The sequence below is a fragment of the Macrosteles quadrilineatus genome, unplaced genomic scaffold (genome assembly GCF_028750875.1).
Source record: "Macrosteles quadrilineatus isolate MER2022 unplaced genomic scaffold, UCM_ALF_1.0 Scaffold_17__1_contigs__length_3442018, whole genome shotgun sequence".
Lineage (NCBI taxonomy): Eukaryota > Metazoa > Arthropoda > Insecta > Hemiptera > Cicadellidae > Macrosteles > Macrosteles quadrilineatus.
The window spans coordinates 1124331-1149972 of NW_026542610.1; the positions used below are offsets into that span (position 1 = coordinate 1124331).

General features: G+C 35.3%; 1 protein-coding gene across 1 annotated transcript in view; it reads right to left on the bottom strand.

Annotated features, from left to right (window-relative positions):
- LOC129005209 (uncharacterized) overlaps positions 1 to 7781 on the bottom strand; it is a 121245-nt gene extending 113464 nt beyond the window's left edge. Inside the window, exon 1 of the mRNA XM_054434042.1 lies at positions 7671 to 7781. Within this exon, the coding sequence (XP_054290017.1) occupies positions 7671 to 7781 (111 nt within the window). The remainder of the gene's footprint in view (positions 1 to 7670) is intronic.
- Positions 7782 to 25642: the final 17861 nt, after the last annotated feature.

Here is a 25642-nt window from a genome sequence, read left to right on the forward strand (position 1 = left end):
GTAGTAAAATGTTTTTGTGATAAAGTTACTGTTACCGTTTATTTTTCATATAAGGTTTAAATTATCTCCCGGAATTTCTATCTTGTTGAATGGATTTAGTCAATAGATTCAGGTATTTTACTGATAACATTATCCAAGCGATAAGAAAACAAAGCGAACCAGTAGTCATATTTTAAAAAGATCTATCAGTCATATGTGGACAGTAATCGGTCAACTATGTCTTTTTCGATTCGGGAGTATGTTGAAATGCATTTTATTTATGGTTTGTGTAACGGTAATGCGTCGGCTGCTCAGAGAGAGTACCAGAATCGGTATCCTGATCGCACCACCCCCAGTACTCAGGTGTTTACTAGAGTGCATCAACGTTTGCTGGAAACAGGATCGGTTGAGAAGAAGAAGAAAGAAGTAGGACCTGTGCATGATGTTGCAGCTGAAGAGGGTGTAATTCAGAGAGTTATAGATAATCCTACTACTAGTGTTAGGCAGCTTGCCCTTGAAACTAGTATGTCCCGGTGGAAAGTACATAAAGTGTTAAAGAGCAATAACTTCCATCCGTATCATTTTACAAAGGTCCAAGGATTGGAGCCTCGTGACTTCGAATCCAGAAAGGAGTTCTGCCGCTGGCTTCTTCAACGTGATATTGTTGAATATCACTTCCTTAAAAAAATACTATGGACCGACGAATCCCGTTTTACCAGAGAAGGTGTGATAAATATTCACAACATGCATCTTTGGAATAATGAAAATCCAAAAGCCTCCAGAGAAGCTTCTTTTCAAAAAAGGTTTGGGATCAACGTGTGGGCAGGTGTGATTGGAGATCGGTTAATTGGTCCTCATATCTTCGAAGGAAATCTGAACGGTGATTTATATCTAGATTTTCTTCAGCACTCTCTACCTCAGTTGTTGGATGAAATTGATCCTCAACTAAGAGCTGAAATCATATTTCAGCAGGATGGTGCTCCACCACATTTTACTGAAAGCGTTCGGTTGTGGCTATCCCAAAACTACCCGACATGGATTGGACGTGGAGGAAGTGTGACATGGCCTCCTCGATCTCCAGACTTGAGCCCGTTAGATTTTTTTGTTTGGGGTTACATGAAAAGTCTAGTTTACTCAACTGTTGTAAACTCTGAAGTTGAGTTACGGGAGAGAATATTTGAGGCTGCTGGGAAAGTAAGGGAAAAATTGACGTATGAGGTCACAGTTGGCGCAATCCGCAAAAGAGCTAGGGCCTGCTTGCGGGAAAACGGTGGGCACTTTACACCCAAACTGTGATTTGTGCTTCGGACAAAGTATGTCATTGATTTGTTTAATGTGTTAACTATCCTTTCATATTTAAATTAAAGTGTGTATTGTGTTTTTTACTAATGTGTTGTGTTTTTAATTACACATTTTCCAAAGTCTTAAAAAAAAACTCTTTAGTTTGATGGAAGTGTAGTCTGGTCAATCATAAATTATACACACCCTCATCATCAGTGGTCAGCTCATAAAATAGTAAGTAAAAGTTTATTATTTTTTACAATATCTGTTTTGGCTTGACCGTGATTTTTCACAATAGTGCGTAAAATTCACCATGGATTTGACAGTAGGTAAATGTTGTTATACATCATTGTAAAACGCTTTAAATAAGGAAGTTTTTAGTCATATTTGATAACCTCGCCGGAACTCAACAACCGAGAAATAAATTGATGAATGTTATTTACATTTTCGTCGATATAAAAATAATTTGTTTAACGAAGAATTTTAAATAGAATATTTTTCCGCACCCCAACGATTATGTGTTATATCTGTTTAAAATTTTGTGAGGATTCTGAAAATGACATTGAAATTGACAGTAAGTGCATTTTTAACAGAGTAAAATAACCTTTTTCATAACAACTACAATAATTTTTGAAAAATCTTAATTTATTTTTTATTCTCTAACTGTTGAAGTTAGGAACCTCAAATTTGCGACATTCTGTCACCATTACCATGTAGTTTAATGCAAAATTTTATTTAACACTTATGACCGGACACCCTGTATTTCTAAAAGGTGAAGCCCTAAGATGTGTTCAGTAACGTTAATAAAAGACGAAACAAAACCTTTTTTTTTTACTCAAGAGTTTTTTCACACAATAGGCGAATTTCTAAGTCTGCAAGCGTTGGGGGAAATTGGGATATTGGAATTTGAGTGAACAAACAGCTTCATTATACACCCAGGAAGCCTTTCTGATTGGTGTTCACAGAGCCCTAACCTGATAAAAGAACTCGATGACACTTTAGGTTGTTTTGTGCATTTCAGTAAGTGAATTATGACCTTACCTTTGTTAAATAGTGTCTATTCCCATTAAACTTCACGTCAATAGGTAGCGTCACTTGTAGCGATGGCAAGACATGGACCAAGGACTGATTAACTATTCCGTTTTAAGGCCACCAGAGGCCAAAACTGCACCCCTTTCAAATGATTGTATGTGTGTGTCTGGCGCGATAACTCAATCAAAAGTGATCCGATTTTGATTAAATTAGGACGCTAGGCACGATTCTGGAATTGATTTGCACATTACTTTAGAATAGACCTAGGGGCTGAGGCACTATCACTTAAAATCCATTGGTGATTAGATGGGATTTTAACCTGGGACCTCAGGGACCGAAGTCCCGCGCTCTAACCACAAGACCAGCTTGCTCCCCTATAGTAGTAGTTTAGTACTCGACGCCTTTGACGAATTTCTGTTGCTGTTGATGTGTCAATAATGTACAATTGGCCATACACGGGGTCTTCATCATGTTGAGGCAGCAAATCTGAGATTGAACGATAAATCTGTCCTTGAATTTTGAAACAGTATGGTCCTTTTCCTGGAATATCTTTCTTGCTGGCTGAAAAATAAGCAAAAGCCATCGCACTGTTGCATTGTCGAATGAATTTATACAGTTGTGGGCTCTCTTCAAACAAACTTTTAAGTTCTACATTAGTTTTTTACTGAGGAAGGTTAATAAGTCCGTTATGGCAACATGTCATAAAATGATTATTCGTTAGTTCTTCTCTAAAATGAAGAGCACTACATGGAATGCACTCTTGGTCCAATAATCCTGCATCATGGATCTTTACATTTCTCTCGTCTACCATGGGTCTCCTAAAAAGGGGTTGTAACATATCTTGATTAAGTTCGTCATTATCTACAAGAGTAAACAACAACAGAGCAAGAGCTCTCCTACGCGCACTGTCATTCCTATGAACAGTTCCCCGCCTTTGTGGTATTCCCCTGGCGTTCATATTAATTACAGTACTTATAATGAAAAGAATATATATCCAGCAGCCTACATACCAAAACATCTTGAATCCCTGGTGATTTTATAAAAGTATGATCGAATATGATTACTCTACGCTACGTTGTATATTCACTGCACTAAAAAAATTTACTTACGAAGGAATGCAAATACACCATTTTAGAACCAATAACATTTATAGGTTATTTTAGTTGTATATATTTACACAACCTTAACCTTAAAATGTGTAGAAATATAAAGAAAACAACATCATTTAAAATAAACTTGAACATATGATTTAAAAATAAAAACAAAACAGAAGTTAGATTTAATTTCGACTCTTTGATTATTTATACAGAATATTTATTCTATGTCGTTTATTCCTTTAACACGACAATAACGTAAAAGCATGAAAAAATGAAACTTGAGTATATGATTTAAATATAAACAAAGAATGCAGACGTTTTTCCGACTAATCTTCAATATTTCAGTTTTATTATAGTATACATTTCATAGATGACTGGCTAAAAGTAAACCAAATGCGTGTATTGATCACTGTTTTCAAATCTGTGGCACAGCTGTTTAAATTTCAAAAGATGTAAACAAATTAAACCCCATGCAGTCACTCCCATCCAGTCACTCACAATTTCTTTACAAAATTTTGACTTACGGAATTATATATATAGATATAGACTGTCAAAGAAAGGTTCCGCGATGTGCCGCTCGCAGTTACGTGTAGTTACGGCGCACACGCTGCAGGCGAGGAGCCGTATGCTAGGCCGGGTAAATTGACATTTTGGCGTTACAGACAGAATAACAGACAGACAGACAGACAGACAGTAGACAGACAGAGAGAGAGGCAGACAGACAGACATAAATTGAGATAAGACTAGTTTTGGCTAACTTAAGCTATAAAACGTAAAAATAACCAAAAAAACTGCAAGATTCTACGCAATGTACAGACAAAACTGTAATTTTATTTATATAGATAGACAAATAGAATAAATATAGACTGTCAAAGGAAGGTTCCGGCGCTCTAGTAGATTAAGTTCATAAATACCTACTTTTGAATGTGTTCGTATAAAAAACGTCACGTGTATAAGTCGACCACTTGTTTGAAAGAAAGACCTGATGGTATCTTGCAGCGGTAGTAACTGAGCCACATCACCACACTGATATATGTAGTAAGACAACAAACACTTCATCTTGGTTTTCAGGTTTCGCTTGACGTAAGCGTTTCTTAATAATTGCTAGTAGCTTCTGCCCACACATATAAATTTCCTCGTAAACTTCAACACGGACGTTTTCGGACCAAATCTGATGATTTCGGTTGTTTTACTCCTGTACTTCAATAAAATCTCGTATATTCTATCTCAATGCCGAGTTAATTGTTTGGCAATTAACATTAGAAGAAGCACAACCAGTTGTTGCTAATACGAGAGCACTGCCATCACCAACATTTTTATTCCGTTGTATTTACTATCTCATTTATATCTACTGACTTTTTTTATACAGCCATAACACTGTTTTGATTGCGAGATGAAAATAATGGAACACTTATACAAAAACGCGTAATAATTAACTTGTTCTTTATGTCTAAAATATTCAATCATGTTCAAAGTTAAACCAAGAATTAATCACGCACTTAAATAATACAAAACAAGAAGATTAACAGCAATAATATTAGAACAGAAAACAGTATAAGTCATAAAGAATCAATGTCACTATTCCAAAAGCAAACTTATTTGTATTATTATTTAAATGAAACTCTCAAAAACGCCCAAACCACATGTTAATGTTTTAGTATTGGTTAGAACTAGTCACGTAATTTTTATGATCCATACCTACCACTAATGTTTAAATATCCACCATAACTCAGTTCATCAGTTACAATAACTACTTCGATTCAACAGCTGATCTTATGCATTTGTTTTTGAGTCAAATTTTTCTTCCGTAAGGGTTACAATTACATTTTGAGGGCGGATTCCTTAGAGAATCTTTTTTACGCCATATAGATGTTAGGACTCACCGATATGGTTTTTATCACCATGCAAAATTTGAAAATGATTGCTTCAGCCTTCTAGGAGGAGTTTGCCTATTACGAAATGCATAAGAGTCGACGTTTAAGAGCTTCACTTTCTCCGCTCAATAAGACAAGTTGGATTGTTATAGATAACTGGATCTTTGTAAATGGACTCTAAAAATACATTAAACGTGAGGAGACGAAGCCTTAAAAGGAAGCTTTTAAAATTGCCAACCGCAGGGTGCGCTAGATCATGAGCTTTAAAATTACACCTCAATCGTAAAAATCGGTTTCAAGTAGGGCGACTGGAAAGGGGATGTTATGAAACATACTTATTGTATTATAGATTATTATATAATATGTCTATGTATAGTTTTTCCAGTGATAAGTCTTTTGTGGTTTGGGGCCCAATTTTTTACATTTTAATCTGCTAACTTAAATTTTAAAAGATTTAACTGTTGTTTACACCTTGACAAAAATGAATGACCCGTTACACCTGGATTTTGCGCAGTAAATATGAAACGCGGGCATTCAAAAACACGTCGAATGAATTTAAGAAAAAAATACAAAACCATTTACAGTATATAGATTGGTTAAAAATACAAGGGCTGGAAACTAGTTAAAAGTTTAAAGTTGCCTCATAAAAGTTGCTCCAACTGCTTACTTTGTGTAAATTATAAATGGAATGCGATCTTCACACTTCACTTATTCTTTTGAGTGTGCAGCATTTAGTAGAGATAAAAGTTGTATGCCAAAGAGAAGGATTTAAATGGTCAACAATATACAGTAATTTCTTACTTTCTCCTCGTATCAATAGCTATTAAATTTTGTACATCAACTACCTAAATAATTGATTATTATTATTGATTATTTGTTTCAATGAATAAAAAACAAAATTACGTTATTGTACAAACATTGTTTTCCTATGAAACCAGTATTACAGATCCTCCTGTGAAGCAGGAACAATGTTACAATTCTCTTAAATACGATACAATTCCACATTTTACACGTTTATTCGTATAAGAACGAAAACAGCCATTTTGCATAATGTGATGGAACTAGCTTCTAGAAATGTTCGCTAAGGATTTCTCAGAACCCTATTAAGTTTGTGTTATTGCCATCCATTGACTTTCCAATAACAAATCTTCATAAAATGAACCACATCTCCGTCTGTCAATGTTTGAAATCTCGAGAAATGAAGGTTTTATTGATGATTAATGGAAAACTGTCGGTGCTGATTCCTACACAACTGCACTGGGTACTTTACTACACTTTCACAAGTTTGCACTGTATTATGTAACAATTAGTGCCATTGAAGGTTGATTCGTTTACGTTACTGATCTGTTAGTTTCTTTCTTATAGATTTAATAAAACGACCGTTAAGAGAATAAAACGTAAAAGAAGCAATATATTCAAACGGGACTTGTATGGTTTTTAAACATTAAAATTGTAAATTTTAACTGGACAAGCCCTTAGTGGGTAGGGTAGTTTTGATGGTGTTTTGACTTTTAAAATTCTTTTATGTTTTTATGTGTGGGATAAAAATGTATGTTTTCTGACACAATATCTTGTCAAAAAGTTACATTATGTGGTAGTTTTCTCATTTTTTTTTGCATTTTTGAACTGGTTTTATTACAGCTCAGAAGGTATTAAGTTTTATATTCGACGATATAAACTTTACATCTATTAATGTAGCCTACAAGAGAGATGCGATATAATAAGATGTTAATCAATCAAATCTATCTACACACAAAAACATACTTATTGTAAATAATTAATTTTATGAATTACAATAATTAAATTACATATTGGCTGATGCTTAGTAATTTATTCGTCATATACTTTCATACATTTAGATCTAATATATTCTACGTTTAAAGGATATTCTCTACAAATCTTAAGTTTTTCCTTTCAACTAAAATATGTATGGAAAACCTCGGATTTGGAATCCAAGCAAAGAAACGTATATTTAAAGAAATCAGAACCTAAAACTTTCCTAAACAAACTACTGTAAAAGTTTTCTAGAAATAAAAATGTTTACTTTTGGTAGTAGATGTAATAAGTATTTCCCGGATATTTAGGTACTGTATCCATTTAAACTAAATCTGTAGTAAACAAATAATGGTAAACCAAGCACGTGAGTAATCAGAGATTTCTATAAAGTAATTATACATCTAATGGATTTTGTATATAATTACTAGATGTTTGAACAGTTTGTGATTAATTTTACAAAAATACTTATGGGGAAGGGGGAGTGGGGGGCTCAGTTCAAAACCTTCAATTTATTTTGAACCACACATCCTAATATAAATACGAGACACCAATATTATTATTTTCCTGTAGTTAAAAAACATTTAAGAACAGGTACAAATTTTATATTTAGAAACGAAACATCTAAACTCACCACAGAGCATCCCTCAGCCATACACAATCCCTTTGCCGTCTTAGTTGACAACTTTGCCTGTAAAAATGTGGGAAAGGTTAACACCAGAATCACGACCATCCACCACCGCATGACGATAACACCGCACTGACAACACAAGTCAGCGCTGCCAACCTACCAAACTCGTACCGGGGTGACCACCCCCTAGTTAACACGACAGTGATTCAAATTTGAACTTTTTTTTGTTTTTTACCTCTGATAAAATGAATAAACGGTATCAGTAAACTGGCTGATACTTTCTTGAATTAGGCTTTACATAAAAAATAAACAACATTAAATATTTTTTTTCTAATTTGAGAAAAAATTGAAAACGGGTAACCGGTGGGAGTGACTATGGTTTGGGGGGCCCAAAAATTTCAAAAACAAATTAAATACCCCCGTCGCAGCAAACCTGCATACTAAGCGAATTTCCATTTACCCGGCTTGATTTCTACTAAAATATTCCCTATAAATTTTCAGATTTATTTCCATTTTTAAATAACATTAATTTTAGTGAGAAGTTAGGTTTGCTGCTACGGGGAAGATGTTGAGGTGTGTTTTTTCAATTGAAATATTGATAGCTTAGTATGAAATAAACCAAATTGCCAAATTTGATTAAAATATATCCATAAACAAGCAAACTAGAACAGTTTATTTATTCTCCATAAGAATAACATGGGAATTTTAAATTTACAATTTTTTTTAATTTTCTCCGTAGTCAATGAACATTCAAAAACACTTCAATATACTAAATTATTTGTTTTTTTAAGCTCTTCAAAATGATCTAGAGAGAAATTTAGAAATTTAAAGTTTTTAGGGTCTAAAATGAGAAAAACCCATTTTTACCCCATAAAACCTCCCATAAACCCCTGATCCCATGGTCCGATTATGCTGGTTCGCGAACTCGTTTGAATAAATGTAGGTTTACACATTTGTACCAAATTTCATCAAAATCGGATCAATTTTGCTCAAGTTATCGCGCTAACGGACACATATATAAATATACTAGCTGACCCGGCGAACTTCGTATCGCCTAAGTTATAGGTTTCCCCTAAGACAGACCGATGGAAAGAAAGTACCGTTACGTTTAATTTTCAAGATGATCTCGTTCGCATCGCTCAATCACGTCCTGGTTGAAGTTCGTTCGCTACGCTCACTCACCTTTGGGTTGGAGCTCGTTCGCTATGCTCACTCACCTTTAGGTTGGAGCTCGTTCGCTGCGCTCACTTGCCTTCAGGTTAGCTCGTTCGCTACGCTCACTCGCCTCTCTCGTTCGCATCGCTCAATCACGTCCTGGTTGAAGTTCGTTCGCTACGCTCACTCACCTTTGGGTTGGAGCTCGTTCGCTACGCTCATTCGCCTCCAGGTTGAAGTTCGTTCGCTACGCTCACTCACCTTTTGGTTGCAAATTAGCTGTTGTCATAAATGTAAAAGAAATAATAGTGCTGCACCCTGTTGGTAATCCTTGTAACTTTAATGCTATTGAACATCATAGAACAGAACCAACTTGTTTCATTGAAACAGCTGTTAAGATTCATTAATTCCATTTCTCATAAGGTTAACATGGGAAACTCCAGAGCCACTGGGGCGGAGCCATTTTAAGAATTTCGAAACGGGAAATAGTTTACGTCCGATTCGCATACCTACAGAATTTACACACCAAATTTCATAACGATCGGTGAAGTCGTTCCGGAGGTGTTTGCAGACAAACACTGTGACACGAGAATTTTATATATTAGATATATATATATAAATATATATATATATATATATATGAATTTGAACGGATGGTGTTTTTGGCCTCTGGGGACCTCAAAACGAAAAAGTAAATCGGTCCCGAGTCTAGGTCCTACCATGAGACCTACGGTAATAGCTTATTCCCTATATGGGAAATTCGCTAAAAGCATACGAGCCATAGTTTTGTAGCTATAGGTTTTAAAAGGTTAAAAGTACTATGACATACTAATTTTAATGACAAATACCACATGCCAAATCTATAAATTAATAGGCAAGCATGTTTCTTTAAAACCTTTTTTCTCAGCTCGTGTCCATCGCAGAAAAATCCTTTAAAATTGAAATAGGTTCAAAAATAAGCATAAAAAATTAATTTAACATTGTTTTATTTGCTTGGGCCTTATGGGTTGCCATGATGGTGAAGAAATAACAACAAAATGTAAACAGAAAATCTAAGCAAATTGAAGAAATTCCAAACACATGATTTATTTACAGCGTGGGGGAAAAAGAGAAGCCCGTAAATTATATACTTTTGGTCGAGTTTTTGACCACTGAACGACCTCTAGTATCATCAAAATCGTACCAAAGGCCTGTAGCTCTCTACACTTCCATGCACGCACTCACACACTAACAAAGTTATTGGTTCGGGTTAAAGGGGAGCAAAATATCAGCTAACCACATCTCATGTTATCAGTGCCTCAATATTTACCTAATAATAAAAAATTTAAAATTTTCACCATAAATATTTAAAAAATGCGATATCAATCGTTTGAACTTTCATCGTAGTTTACCATGTACAAAAAAATAAAAAAATAAAGGCTGTAAATACATTTTTAGGGATTAACGTGTACGTGGTTGTGCCTGAATACGTTGTCTATGACAAAGCTATTTTTCAATGATTATTATCTCTGCTATTTGATTTTCCACAGACAATGTTGTGTTTGGTCAACTAACTAATTAACACGTAATTACTAGAATTCCCAGGTTTATTTAGCGAAGAACACAAAGTTTTGACAACACTGCGTGGAGTGATGTGTTCTTTCCTGGATTCGTTTACGATTCAATTTTAATTTACTGTAATTTTTTTAGATAATTTGTTTTGTTAGTACACTTATATATTGTTTGGTCGTTCAGTAAATGGGTCCAAACCAAACTGTACATACTATTTTTTAAATGAATAAAACCATAAAAAAATTTTAAACCATACATGTGTATTTATTTTTTAGACTGTTAACAACTATGTGTTCAGTTACACTTTTACATAGTGCTGTAAACCGGATATTCTGAATTAATCTGAGTCAAAACAAGTACGTTTGACTTGTTACGTCTCCGAGGACATGTGAATTATTTGACCACATGAATAAAAGTCTCAAAATGGCGGCCTGAATTTCAAATCTTCAATTTGAATATGAAATTGAGGCGTTGCCCAGAGGTCTGTGGGCATGATTAAGTCAAAAGCTGCACTTTCACAACTAAGTAAAACACCTATTCTGAATAATAGCCCGATTGTTTCTTTTCATGGTAGTTCTACAAGAAAATATGGGTTTAGTGTCAAGGGGTAATTGAATATTATATGAGATATAACATTTTATATCTTCATCAAAGATTATCAAATAAAGCACTAAAATCAATACATGTATAACACTTTTTTTCTTTTAATATGTTTTAAAATTACCAATACTTTACTCCTGTACGGTTTCTTTAAGAGTTCAACTGGTGAGAGACAAAGTTTTTGTTCCACATTATTAAATCAATAGATGCTCTAAATTAAGCATCTTTTTAGTTCGAAGGTTTTCCAGGGAATGACACCGGGTTGGATAAATTAACTTCTATAAATTATCAACCTTGTGAGAAATGGTAACAGCTTTCAATCTATTATTTCAAAGATATTATTTTAGTGTTTATTTAGGACTGACCTGCTTGCAAACACAAATCGACAAATCAACAAACACATTCAAATATCCAAACAAGGTATAAGTTCCTTTATATTATCCTAGAGTTCTCTCTCAAACATCCTGTTAAAAGTGTATGTTAATGGTAAACGCTGCCATGGTAACGCATACGTCACTCTGGTCTAGAAGCCATGAAACAGGTTATAGCAGATAGGCTATATATATTGAGGTTTCAAAACATCTTCGGAAAAAGGTTGGGTGACATTTTGTATTAATACTACTACAATATTATAGTACTTACTATATTTTTCTATTCAAAATATTGAATTAAAAATGTTCTAGCCCAACCTTACCTAACCCAAATCAACCTAACCCATCCCAACCTAACATTACGTATTTTTTTCTATACCTAGAGCGTAGTAAGTAGATAAGTCAAACTCCCAAGTCTCAGGTTACCATGCTACTAAGATTATTAACAGGTTAGTTTAAAGCCTCCAATTTTTACCATAACCCGGAATAGGTTGAAATAAGTGTATATAAAATATTTAGTTAATAATTCACTGGAAAGAGTCAATTATTTATTTTCATACTCTGACGGGGAGATCATGGTTGGAATCTCCCAGACAACTTAGACATTGTTACTCCAAGTTTACGGAATATGCGGTTTACACAACTTCCTGGTTGTTGGTATGTAAAGTTACTCGATTCACTACAATGTCCACTATCCGCAAATACACACCGGAACCACCGAAGAGTTTCCTATACACAGGGAAATTGCAGTGATCTACATACAACAATACTGTGTAACTGTTCAGCGACAAACTGCATTTAAAAATTTACATAGTCTTTTTTACGGCATGCCTAAACTATAAACGATCTTTCTGTCATATGTGAGTATTACTTATATTCATTTTAATCATTATTTACATCAGCTGAGGTTGATATTTGTTTAAGTTTACTTTTAATACAGTGTATTAAATAATTTCATTCAGAATACCAGTCTTTAAAATATATTCAATCTCATTATTAATTATTCGACTGTTTCATCTTTTAGTTTAGGCTAATAATAGTTCATAATAAATTTTGTTATGTAACTAGCCACCCAATTGCAAAAACAAAATATATCTTACTAATATTATAAATGTGAAAGTTTGTGTGTTTGTTTATTTGTTTGAAGTTCAATCACGCATTAACTACTGGACTGATTGGGCTGAAATTTGGCATGATGATAGCTCACATTCCCGATTAATATATAGGCATATTCTTATCCCAAAAATACTTTCGTGCTCCGCCCCAGTGGCTCTGCAGTTCCCCATGTTAACCTTATGAGTATTCATATTATTTAAAGGTACCTAAATAAATAATTTAGTCAGCTGTTTCGCTGTTTCAACTAATAAAATTTGGTTCTATGATATGCAAAAGCATTAAAAAGTTATAAGATTCGCCAACAGGGTGCGGCACTATTATTTTTTTGTATTTTTGACAACAGCTAATTTGAACAAAGCAGCAACAAAAAACTGTGATACGCAATGAGAAATGTCAAATTAGGATTGTTTACAGTTATGTTTATGTTTTTAATTTCACGAATAATTTGTGATAATTTGCGAATTGTTTATAATTTATTATTTTCTATTGTTTATGTGAAATGATAGAACATTTTGGCTATTGTAGATGTGTAACTGCAAATTTAAAGAAGCAAATGTTATCAAACTGTGTTTTCCCCCATTCCAAATGCAGAGCTTGAGTATAACTGCAATAAGCATTTTATACTTATATGCCAACCCCTTACGAAGAACGGGTACTCTGCTAGTTTTCAAATATATGTTAACTAGTGTACCTGTTGCTCGAATTCGAGCAATTGCGAAGCATTTCAGGCGACTCAAAGATTATGGAAATACTGATCTTGTTTTTTTAGTGTTTCTACAAATCTTTCCCTCTCATAGCCGCATTAGGTTGTCTATAATAACGATTATAAATTAAAAAAAAAAAAACATTATTTCTTTTCTTCTACTTGGTTGTGTTCGATGACTTTTCCTATGTTTCCATTGTTTGCAAATCGGTTATTTCAATGATTGCTCAAGAAATGTAGCATATTGTTAATTTAGTTTTATTTTTATCCTATATCAAATTGTCCAGGATTTCTCGCTTTTTTTCATTGTAATAATTTCACCAACCCAAGTTTGGTCTACAGATGCAATACGCCAAAGAATATCACCTACGTACAATCTCCATGAAGTGGTAAAAAAGGCAGAAACCAAGCCATACAATAGATGTAAGTTAACTCCATAAGAAATAATTTTAAAAGTTACTGTGATATTAGGATTTTCCACTGATTTGGTAATAGAACATTATATTGCAAAACATGACACGATACAGAATAAAATTGATTTTAAAATCAGAAAAACTCATTGCAAATAATGTACTTCATTTTGAAAAATTAAATATTAATAGCTGTTTCATTAAAAAGTAGTGTAGAATTATGCATATGGTCGTAATGTAAACAAATCTGAAGAGGCAACTTTTAAGGCGTCTGGGGCAGAGCCCCAAAGGAATTTACCTCGTTCCTCTTTTGATGGCTCATCTATAGACCAAGACCTTTCTTTAGAGACCCCTACCAAGTTTCAACGCCCAGCCGTTCCCTCAAATTAGCTGGGACAAAAATCCAGTTTTTCCTCCATAAGAATAACATGGGATGGGAATTCAAAGGCCACTGGGGCAAAGCCCCAAGGGAATTTATTATGTTTCTCTTTTGATGGCTCATCTACAGACCAAGACCTTTCTTTAGACACCTCTACCGAGTTTCTACGCCCAGCCGTTCTCTCAATTTAGCTATGACAAAGAAAAACAGTTTCAAATTAATATATAGATAGCTTTTTTAAGTGGTGAAATGAAAAAGAAACCAACATAATATAGAAATATAAAGCAGATTTTATTTTGCAACGGCTTGCACCTCCATTTTTGCAGACACTGAAAAATATTTCACGATCGTACTTTAAATGATAAACTCGAAGATAAATGTTAAATAACGAGAACATCAAGCATCGCTTTTACAAACATGTTTTTTAACGTAGATTGTTATATATTTTTGGTAGCAAAATGAAATATACAATTCTACCTAATTACTATTACATTTCAAATGATTCTTTAAGATTATTGATTGAGCTTTTTAAATCCAATCGCACATTATATGCATAGTCGAAAAACTTCAACCTGGAGGTGAGTGAGCGTAGCGAACGAACTAACCTGAAGGCAAGTGAGCGCAGCGAACGAACTTCAACCAGGACGTGATTGAGCCATGCGAACGAGCTCATCTTGAAAATGAACGAGCATTTGGCATAAAACCACATTAGGACAGGACGACGTCTGTCGGGCCAGTTAGTTACTTATAAATATCTATCAGACTAAAACGCGTGATAAAAGTTTTTACAGATTAATATAAATAAAGTCCTAGTTTTACCCGTTGAACGTTCAATAACTTAAGTTTTTTAAAGAGTTAATTTTGTGTCTTATACACCTAAACGTGAATGTTCAATTTTCCACATGACTAATAAACTATATAATCTAATTATAACTATTGTTAATTAGTTTACCATTATGATTTATAAACAGCTTCATCTAATTAGCTCATCCAACTTGATGATTACAAATTAACTTTGAAGCGCGACAGATTTGTGGAAAGTGGGGATGCTTTGACACTATTAATGACTAAACTTTTCTTTCTTATAAACTTTATCAATTGAGTTAGTTGAGACTTTGATCCTAATAAAGAATTCCGAAGACGTGATTTTTTTTTATTTTCTCTTGAATCCAAACGGAAAAATAAATATACGATAAATAAATAAATAAATAAGTATGATAAATATACAATAAACAAAATATCAACAATGCCTTAGTCACAAACATTTTTTCGTCATACTGCAACAAAAACAGCGTTGCGGGTCCAAAGTTTTAGTCTCTAAGGAGTAAAAATCAATCAACTGTTGTAAACAGTTGTAAATTTCGATTGTGACAATCGCCGCTAGCAGCGCTTCAGTGTGGCCGCTCGCATTTACTTCCATTGTACAAATTGCCGCGCGAATATCGCACCGCTACCGCTCCGCCGTACCGCTCCGTTGTGTGCACCCCTTTGGGGACGCCACCTAGATCCGCAATTTAACCCTATTATGAGTGAAGGATGGATGTAGAATGGTGTGAGATGATCTGTGTAGCTTTGCAACTAAGGTCGGCTATTTCAATGTTTAAGAATATCTTGATAGGATAGAATCGATGATTCATTTAGTCGAAAATGTGCTTAAAAAATTGTTTGGCTACGATTCCCTTGATAAAAATGGTGTGTTGAGTCCCCGTCATTTAGCCGGAAACACAGTTATCGCTAGTGAAGATATTATTTTCAGCCCCACAGCCGAACCAACGACACGGTTGTGTGGAGCTGAACAATGTTTACCTCAAGCACGTATTTTTCTTGAGGCGGAATCTTGTTGAAATTAATGATACTGTTTTCTGGAAATAGATATAAAGTGCCATCCTTGGAAAAATACAAAGACAATCAAGAAACTAAAACAACTCGAGCAATCAAGGAAAGTTTAGAAAATATTTATTTCCCCACGTCAAAAGAATCCTTAAAAAATGTATCACTCTCAGAAAAAATATAATTATACAAACTTACAAAAGTTAATGCATTCAAGGACTGACTGACTGACTCACTACTGATTCATCACTTTTCTCCAACCCCGGACTAAAGTTCGTTAGCAATATCAGCAGTGGCCACTTTGAAGTGGACATGAGCCCGTCAACAAAGCGTTGGTTTATAGTACCTAGTTAAAAGTGTCAACATGTTATGAAACAGATGAATGAGAGCGTTTGCAAATGTTATTCGTGATATTGGTATAACAAATACAGTATTGAATCTTCTAAACAAAACCCAACTGTGACTGAGGCAAAACGGGTTAAGCGAAATAGAGGTGAGGGTAATTAGTGGTGATTCTTAAAGGAGCCACAACAGATCAACCACAAGATACTGCTATAAACACAGATTACAAATTCTGAGCTTGACCGAATTCCTGTTTTAAAATACATCCAAAATATTCCCGACGGGCTTAAGCCTGCTTTCTCAGATACAGACCGTATATAGTGGAGGTAGAGGCACCGTTCAATAAATGACAATTAAAACTATTACAATGTAACAATAAAAATTGTGTATATGACCTGATATACGGTTCATGGCCAATCTTTGTGAAAAAATACTTTAAAATAGAAAGGTGAATCAAAGAGGATGAGTGATGGCAGCGGGAAAGTGTCCTTAATTGCCTTAAAAACTGTCCAAATCCTTAAATAGTTTATTTTTTGTGATCACCCTGATATTAATATTTTGTTTATACAAATAGTGCTATTCAGATGACTTCGCATGGGGTAAAACAATTTGTTGAAAGTGGCATTTTGCCATTTTAAGTGCTCGTCCGATGATGATTCCAAATGTTTTCTGCTGTATTTCACAGTTATATAGATAGTAATAGTATGTAGTACAGTTAGTAAATGTCGCACATAAATAAATAGAATTGCGTTCAACAGCGTAGAAACCTTTATGTTGAAATTCAAATAAACAGTGTTGATAGTAAAAATATAATTCGCCATGATTGGTTTAGTTTTATGTTCGCAACCTGAGGCGCTAACTATAAAACGCGCATTTAATATAATCATAAATAATATTTTTGACGTTGTGTAAACATTAGTATTCATTAGTATGGCAATGCAGTGTAATTTTCAACACATTTCACATTTTTACCAATCTTGCATAAATAGTTTTCATCCACCTATTTAAACAGACAACTTTTGTGCAGTAAAAAACATTCATGAGTAATGTGCGATAAATAACCATGGGTTCAGAAATAAATATTATTTATGTACACAATATTTGGTTTAAATTAACTTTATAATACAATTTTAAAACCAATTGGAATAAAATGCGTTGCACCATGATCAGAACGTAGTAAATCGTGCTAACTATTTTAATTATCATCATTACTTTAAAACACCGACGCAATCCTAGGTGTGTAATTTAAGCTGAACATGAATGCATAATGCGCTTAATCTATGGTAGAATGGAGTGAGATGATCTGTGTGGCTTTAGTCACTGACTATGATATGCCGTTCTGATCATATTTGCTCAATGATCAGGAAGGCTCATAGTTTCGAACCATCAACTACCGATTGACTTAAGGATTTAACAGAAACCATCTTGATCGTTAGGCGAGCACTACAACAACTGAACCACACAGTTCACACATCAGTTGCAGTTTGTCAAAAGTTCGGAGGTTGTTCAACTTGGGGGCTTGCACCATTGACTTTGGATACTGCAATTCGACTTTCAGATTCCACAAAGCGAAAACAAGACTGTATTATACAACGAGGTGACGCTTTACAATCTCAGTTTGCTGGTTTCAGGCTGTTAGCAAGACTCTTGGGTGTTTATGAAAACTGAATATATAGTTTTTTATGATGTAGTTTATAGGGTACGATCCATTTCATTGTTATAATACTAGGGTACAAGCAGGAGCTTAGAAATACGACATTGTTTAGCCGTACTAGCTTTTAGCGAATTTCCCTATAGGGAAGTAGCTATTACCGTAGGGGGCACGGTAAGACCTAGACCCGGGACCGATTTACTTTTTCATTTTGATGTCCCCAGAGGCCAAAAACACCATTCGTTAACATTTTTATATATGTATATATATATATATATATATACGTCCGTGAACGCGACAACTTTGAGTAATTTTTGTCCGACTTTGATGAAATTTGGTTTAAAGGTGTAAAGCGGGATAAACTTGAATGAGTTCGCGAACCAGCATGATCGGACCATGGGAACGGGGCTTTACGGGGGGTTTTATGGGGTAAAAATTGGTTTTTCTCACTTTTGACCCTCAAAACACAAAATTTCCCAATTTCTCTTTAGACCTTTTTAAAGATCTTAAAAAAACAATTAATTTAGTATACAAAAGGATTTTTGTTCGGTTAATAGTAACGGAGAAAATTAAAAAAATTGTAAATTTAAAATTCCCATGTTATTCTTATGGAGAATATTGTAAAATGTTGTAGTTTGCTTGTTTATGGATATATTTTGTATTTTGATCAAATTTATTCATTTTGTACTAAGCTATCAGTATTAAAAAAAACCCACTTTATTAGTTTCCTTGTAGCAGCAAACCTAGGTACTCGTTAAACCTAATGTTATTAAAATATATTTAATTGAAAATCAATTAAGACAAATGGAAATTCGCTTAGTCGGCAGGTTTGCTGCGGCGGGGGTATTTAATTAGAAAAATAACCTGCAATTGAATGGAACATATATGGTTAATTGCTCGGTCCCCCGGAACTAACTTTTATGCAACGAATAAATTGGACACGATTCTTTGAAATTTAATTCGAAATCTCAAAGAAAATTTAGTCCAAACAACAGTAGATGCAGTTACTCTTTTGTAACTTAGTAAAGATAAAGGAAAGCAATTAATTTCGCACTTAAATATTACAAACTCCCATTGGGAGAAATCTTAACCTCTAGGCCAAATACTGCTTGATTGAATTACTCACTAATGGAACGTACAGTTACACAACGCAAACTGTATTTGTCTAATGCCACTGATGAATAAATATGCCTGGAGGTTTAAAACGCGCTAAACACCTCATCACTAAATAAATAAACGGTGTTAGCATTCTGACTCATACTTCCTCGCATTAGCTTATCAACAACCCTTATGAGCAAGTGGTGGGAGTAACTATGGTATTTTATGGGTAAAATCACGAACGCTGCAATGAACTTTGAACCGAAATCTATACAGCATTTGGGGGGTTTCCCATTTTTTGTAGTGTTAGTGTATGTAAATAAAAATCGGTCGAGCCGATTAATAAATTGATAATTGATAAATAGTTTTCTCGAAAATACTATTTATTTACTCATCAAAAAGCAAGCTACAAAAATTTATTTATTCTCAATAAGAATAACAAGGTAATTTTGTATTTACAATTTATTGGAATTTGTTCTTCAAAAGTTAGCTTTATCATAGGATTATTCGGTTTTTGAGCTCTACAAAATGGTTAAGAAACTGTGAAATTTTATGTTTTACCCCATAAACTCCCGTTCCCATAGTCCGATCATGCCGGTTTGCGAACTCGTACGAATAGAAATGTAGGCCATTACTTTGAAAATGGCCTTACTGGTGAAACTAGTCAGTTAATATCTTAATGTTTTGGCCTCCGGGGAACTCAAAACGAAAAAGTAAAACGGTCCCGGGTCCAGATCTTACCACGACTAAGTTTACTACGGTAGGCCTAATAGATTATTCCCTATAAGGGAAATTCGCTAAAAAGAGGGAAATTTTACTTCTATGGTAAAATAATTTGTTAAAGATTTTTTTAACTATATAATCCTTATGCAGGTCCATTGAGAAAGGAAATATACACCTTAATTTACCCATCCTAAATCAATGATACAGACAACTAAATCAGAAGACAGCTATTAATTTAAAGAGTAAAGAGACAATAAAGTTCACTGAAAACCCGCATAAGCATCTTGCAAGGAATATTGTATCTAACATCATGACGTGTAGTTCAGCAATTACATCAGTATCAGCACTGCCTCAGCATAACTTAGCACTAATAACACCTTAGCATCACCCATCAGCATGTACTACCTCTCCAAGGTCAAAGTGTAGTCTATGTTACTGACCTGCAATACTGTATATAACTACTAGGGATGTGACGTGTGGTTCAGCAATTACATCAGTATCAGCACTGCCTCAGCATAACTTAGCACTAATAACACCTTAGCATCACCCGTCAGCATGTACTACCTCTCCAAGGTCAAGGTTGAGTCTATGTTACTGACCTGCAATACTGTATATAAATACTAGGGATGTGACGTGTGGTTCAGCAATTACATCAGTATCAGCACTGCCTCAGCATAACTTAGCACTAATAACACCTTAGCATCACCCATCAGCCATGTACTACCTCTCCAAGGTCAAAGGTTGAGTCTATGTTATTGCATAGTTTTTCAATTCATTACACACCATTGTACACTCATCCTTCACTCATATTTGGGTTAAAATACGCACCTAGGTGGCATCCCCAGCTCAATGATTGATAATTAATAATTGATACACATTGCAAGGCCTTATTAATTCTTTACTGAAAATGCATTCATTTCATACTAAACTATTACATTTTACAAAAAAATACCTTTTCACCCTCCCTGTTGCAGCAAACCTAAGTACTCGTTAAACTAATCTATACTATTATAAAATACCCCCGCCGCAGCAAACCTGCAGACTAAGCGAATTTCCATTTGACTGATTGGATTTACACTGAAATGTCTACTTAAAAATATAACATTTATTCCCTATTTAAATAGAATTAGTTTAACAAGTACTTAGGTTTGCTGCATCAGGGAGGGTAAAACTGTTCTTTTTTTGTTAAAATGTTAATAGTTAGTAAGAAATAAAAATATTTTCCAAATTTGATCAAAATATGTTAATAAACAAGCAAACTACAACAGTTTACTTATTCTCCATAAGAATAACATGGGAATTTTAAATTTACAATTTTTTGGAATTTTCTCCGTAACCATTAGGCGCATAATAACGCTTCAATATACTAAATTATTTGTTTTTTTAAGCTCTACAAAATGGTTTGAAAAGAAATTGCTAAATTTTATGTTTTTTGGGTAAAAAATAGGAAAAACCTATTTTTACCCCATAAAACCCCCCGTAAACCCCCGTTCCCATGGTCCGATCATGCTGGATCGCGAACTCGTTCGAATAAACGTAGGTTTACACGTTTGTACCACATTTCATCAAAATCGGATCATTTTTGCTCGAGTTATAGTGCTAACGGACACACACATATATATATATATATATATATATATATATCTAATATATAAAATTCTCGTGTCACAGTGTTTGTCTGCAAACTCCTCCGGAACGACTTCACCGATCGTTATGAAATTTGGTGTGTAAATTCTGTAGGTATGCGAATAGGAAGTAAACTATTTCCCGTTTCGAAATTCTTAAAAGGGCTCCGCCCCAGTGGCTCTGGAGTTTCCGATGTTAACCTTATGAGAAATGGAATTAATGAATCTTAACAGCTGTTTCAATTAAACAAGTTGGTTCTGTTCTATGATGTTCAATAGCATTAAAGTTACAAGGATTACCAACAGGGTGCAGCACTATTATTTCTTTTACATTTATCACAACAGCTAATTTGCAACCAAAAGGTGAGTGAGCGTAGCGAACGAACTTAAACCTGGAGGCGAGTTAGCGTAGTGAACGAGCTAACCTGAAGGCAAGTGAGCGCAGCGAACGAGCTCCAACCTAAAGGTGAGTGAGCGTAGCGAACGAGCTCCAACCTGGAGGCGAGTTAGCGTAGCGAACGAGCTAACCTGAAGGCAAGTGAGCGCAGCGAACGAGCTCCAACCTAAAGGTGAGTGAGCGTAGCGAACGAGCTCCAACCCAAAGGTGAGTGAGCGTAGCGAACGAACTTCAACCAGGACGTGATTGAGCGATGCGAACGAGATCATCTTGAAAATTAAACGTAACGGTACTTAAATTATAAATAGTCAAAGGCAAGACAACGTCTGCCGGGTCGGTCTGTCTTAGGGGAAACCTATAACTTAGGCGATACGAAGTTCGCCGGGTCAGCTAGTAAATATATAAATATATAAATATATAAATATATATATATATATATGAATTTGAACGGATGGTGTTTTTGGCCTCTAGGGACCTCAAAACGAAAAAAAAAATCGGTCCCGCGTCCTGGTCTTACCATGAGTACTACGGTAATAGCTTATTCCCTAATGGGAAATTCGCTAAAAGAGGTGGTTGCTGTATGTATGGGAAAAGTAAACGCGAAAAATACTGGTCGGATTGGGCTGAAATTTGGCATGATGATAGCTCACATTCCCGATTAACATATAGGCATATTCTTATTTCAAAAATCCTTTCGGGCTCCGCCCCAGTGGCTCTGGAGTTTCCCATCCCATGTTAACCTTATGAGAAATGAAATTATTGAATCTTAACAGCTGTTTCAATTAAACAAGTTGGTTCTGTTCTGTGATGTTCAATAGCATTAAAGTTACAAGGATTACCAACAGGGTGCAGCACTAGCACTATTATTTCTTTTACATTTATGACAACAGCTAATTTGCAACTAAAAGGTGAGTGAGCGTAGCGAACGAACTTCAACCTGGAGGCGAGTGAGCGTAGCGAACGAGCTAACCTGAATGCAAGTGAGCGTAGCGAACGAGCTAACCTGAAGGAAAGTGAGCGCAGCGAACGAGCTCCAACCTAAAGGTGAGTGAGCGTAGCGAACGAACTTCAACCAGGACGTGATTGAGCCATGCAAACGAGATCATCTTGAAAATTAAGAAGTTAAACGGGGCAAAGCCCGCGGGTTACAGCTAGTCCTATATATAATACGAGTAAAGTTTGAATACTTGTCAACTCGATCTGGGAATCGGCCCTAACAAAAACGTTTATATTTGCGGAATAACTAAGTTCTGTGTCAAAAATAAGCTCTAGACCAGTGGTATAGCCAGGAAAAATCTATTTTCGCCATAATATGAGTACAAACTTTTGAAAATTTAACATGGGCCTTATGAGAAAACATTCCGCCATTATTGTAATTTTGTTTACATTTTAAGACATAACGTGACGTTCTGTACCCACGGGCACCTCAGCTTGTGCATGCACATATGGCCTATTTACAAAAGACAGTACAAAAGAAAAGGAGTCCGATGAATACCATTAAGCGTTGATTAACAATACACCGATTCGCATAGTTTCTGGTGGCCTTACTGAATTATTCCAAGCAGATTATTTCGTTTAATTGTTGTTATTAGTTTTGTGGTAAATATTAATCCGGAGTGTGGTAACTGTTTATGACGATTAGATTAAGGTATCTACAATCCTAAAATGCTATGGGAAGGGAGGGAAACAGGTCCGCGACGTAGGAAATGGTGAAGGAAGTAGTAAAGGTAAGTAGTCCGGAGTGTGGGAAATGTTTACTGTATGACGATAAGGTATCTACAATCCTAAAATGCTATGGGAAGGGAGGAAAACAGGTCCGCGGCGTAGGAAGTGGTGAAGGAAGTAGTAAAGGCGAGTAGTCCGGATTGTGGGAACTATTAATGACGATTATATTAAGGTATCTGTTATCCTAAAATGCTATGGGAAGGGAGGGAAACATGGTCCGCGACCAAGGAAGCGGTGAAGGAAGTAGTAAAGGTGAGTAGTCCGGAGTGTGGGAACTGTTTATGACGATTAGATTAAGGTATCTACAATTCTAAAATGCTATGGGAAGGGAGGGAAACAGGTCCGCGGCGCAGGAAGTGGTGAAGGAAGTAGTAAAGGCGAGTAGTCCGGAGTGTGGGAACTGTTTATGACGATTAGATTAAGGTATCTGTTATCCTAAAATGCTATGGGAAGGGAGGGAAACAGGTCCGTGACGAAGGAAGCGGTGAAGGAAGTAGTAAAGGCGAGTAGTCCGGAGTGTGGGAACTGTTTATGACGATTAGATTAAGGTTTCTGTTATCCTAAAATGCTATGGGAAGGGAGGGAAACAGGTCCGTGACGTAGGAAGTCGTGATGGAAGCAGTAAAGGTGAGCGGTCCGGAGTGTGGGAACTGTTTATGACGATTAGATTAAGGTATCCACAATCTTAAAATGCTATGGGAAGGAAGGGAAATAGGTCCGCGGCGTAGGAAGTGGTAAAGGAAGTAGTCAAGGCGAGCAGTCCGGAGTGTGGGAACTGTTTATAAGGATTAGATTAAGGTATCTGCAATCTTAAAATGCAATGGGAAGGGAGGGAAACAGGTCCGCGACGTAGGAAGAGGTGAATGAAGTAGTAAAGGCGAGCACTGTGGAGTCTGGGAACTCGAAACCAATTGTAACAGTTCGATTTCTGTATCTGAAAGTGAAATACTGAAATGCTATGAGATGGGATGGAAAGATGTCCAAGACATAGGAATTAGTAAATGCTAGCAGTGCGGAGTGTGGGAAATGTTGTTGGCAATTAGATTAATGTATTTAAAATACTAAAATGCAATGGAAAGAGATGACAACATGTCCACGACGTAGGAAGTAGTAAAGTTTAGCATCGCAGAGTGTAGGAACCGTTTGTGGCAGTTAGATTAATGCATCTCTAATACTTAAATGCTATGAGAAGGGAGGGAAACAATGACGTAGGAAATGGTGAAGGTAGTAGTAAAGGCTGGCATCGCAGAGTGGGGGAATGATTTTCCCCGAGCAAAGCTCGGTCTCCAGGTACTGTTATTTAAATTGGGAATAAATGCGATATTTTTAAGGAGACATTTTAGTGTAAATCCAGTCAGGCAAATGGAAATTCGCTTAGTCTCCAGGTTTGCTGCGGTGGGGTATTTTAATATTAACCCTACGTTTCTACAATACAGAACCCTTACTAATATACCAATCCGTTTACTAGATTAACACTATAATTAGTCCTATTTGTAAACAGTTTGGTGTTTATCCTAGACCTACTGTAATTAATGTTGTGATTAATCAATAAAGTATAGTCAGTTGTCATTACGATCGTAATTCAACGTTTACAGTCCTGTGAATTTCAAACTCAAACCTCCCTAGCGGCTGTTCATTTCTAGATCCAGACAGTCTCATCAGATAGTCTTAGTTTGCTTATGACGCGTGCAAACCTTGTTAATTTTGCATCGTTTGGGTCAAGGCTAAGGGTGAGAAGTCGATGAATCATGTTTCAGTTTGATTGTGATATTGCGTTGCTAATAACTCATCTGTTGTGGTTATTAGTTTAGAACTTTCACCGTTGAGTAAAATAATAATCAACTTAATTACTTAATTATGACTTAATTATGTATCCTTATAATTTATAAGGATGGTTATAAGGATGTTTAAGTGTTTACCTAGCCACCATGTTAAACTTCCCTATCCCAAGCGTGATGTATACAACTTCATTACTTCACGAGTGGTGTAAAGTTGAAAAAACTCACTCGGTGAGGTAATGAAACCCATTTAAATAACATTGAGTGCTTAACTTAAAAAATATACCTCTATGGAGCCAACGACGTTCAACGCTAGAAATCAGCTGAGCGCTTGAATTTTATTGTTATGCTTTGAAGAATTTTCCTAACCTAGCTTTACTGACGTTACTGTTAGAAGATGAGTGAAATGGATAATGAAAAATATTGTTCGTAACATTCTGTATTTTGTTGGGTCAGGTAAAATCTTGTAAGTTACACGTTACGTAAGAGCTTGTTTACATCACTTAGGAGAATTATGCGAT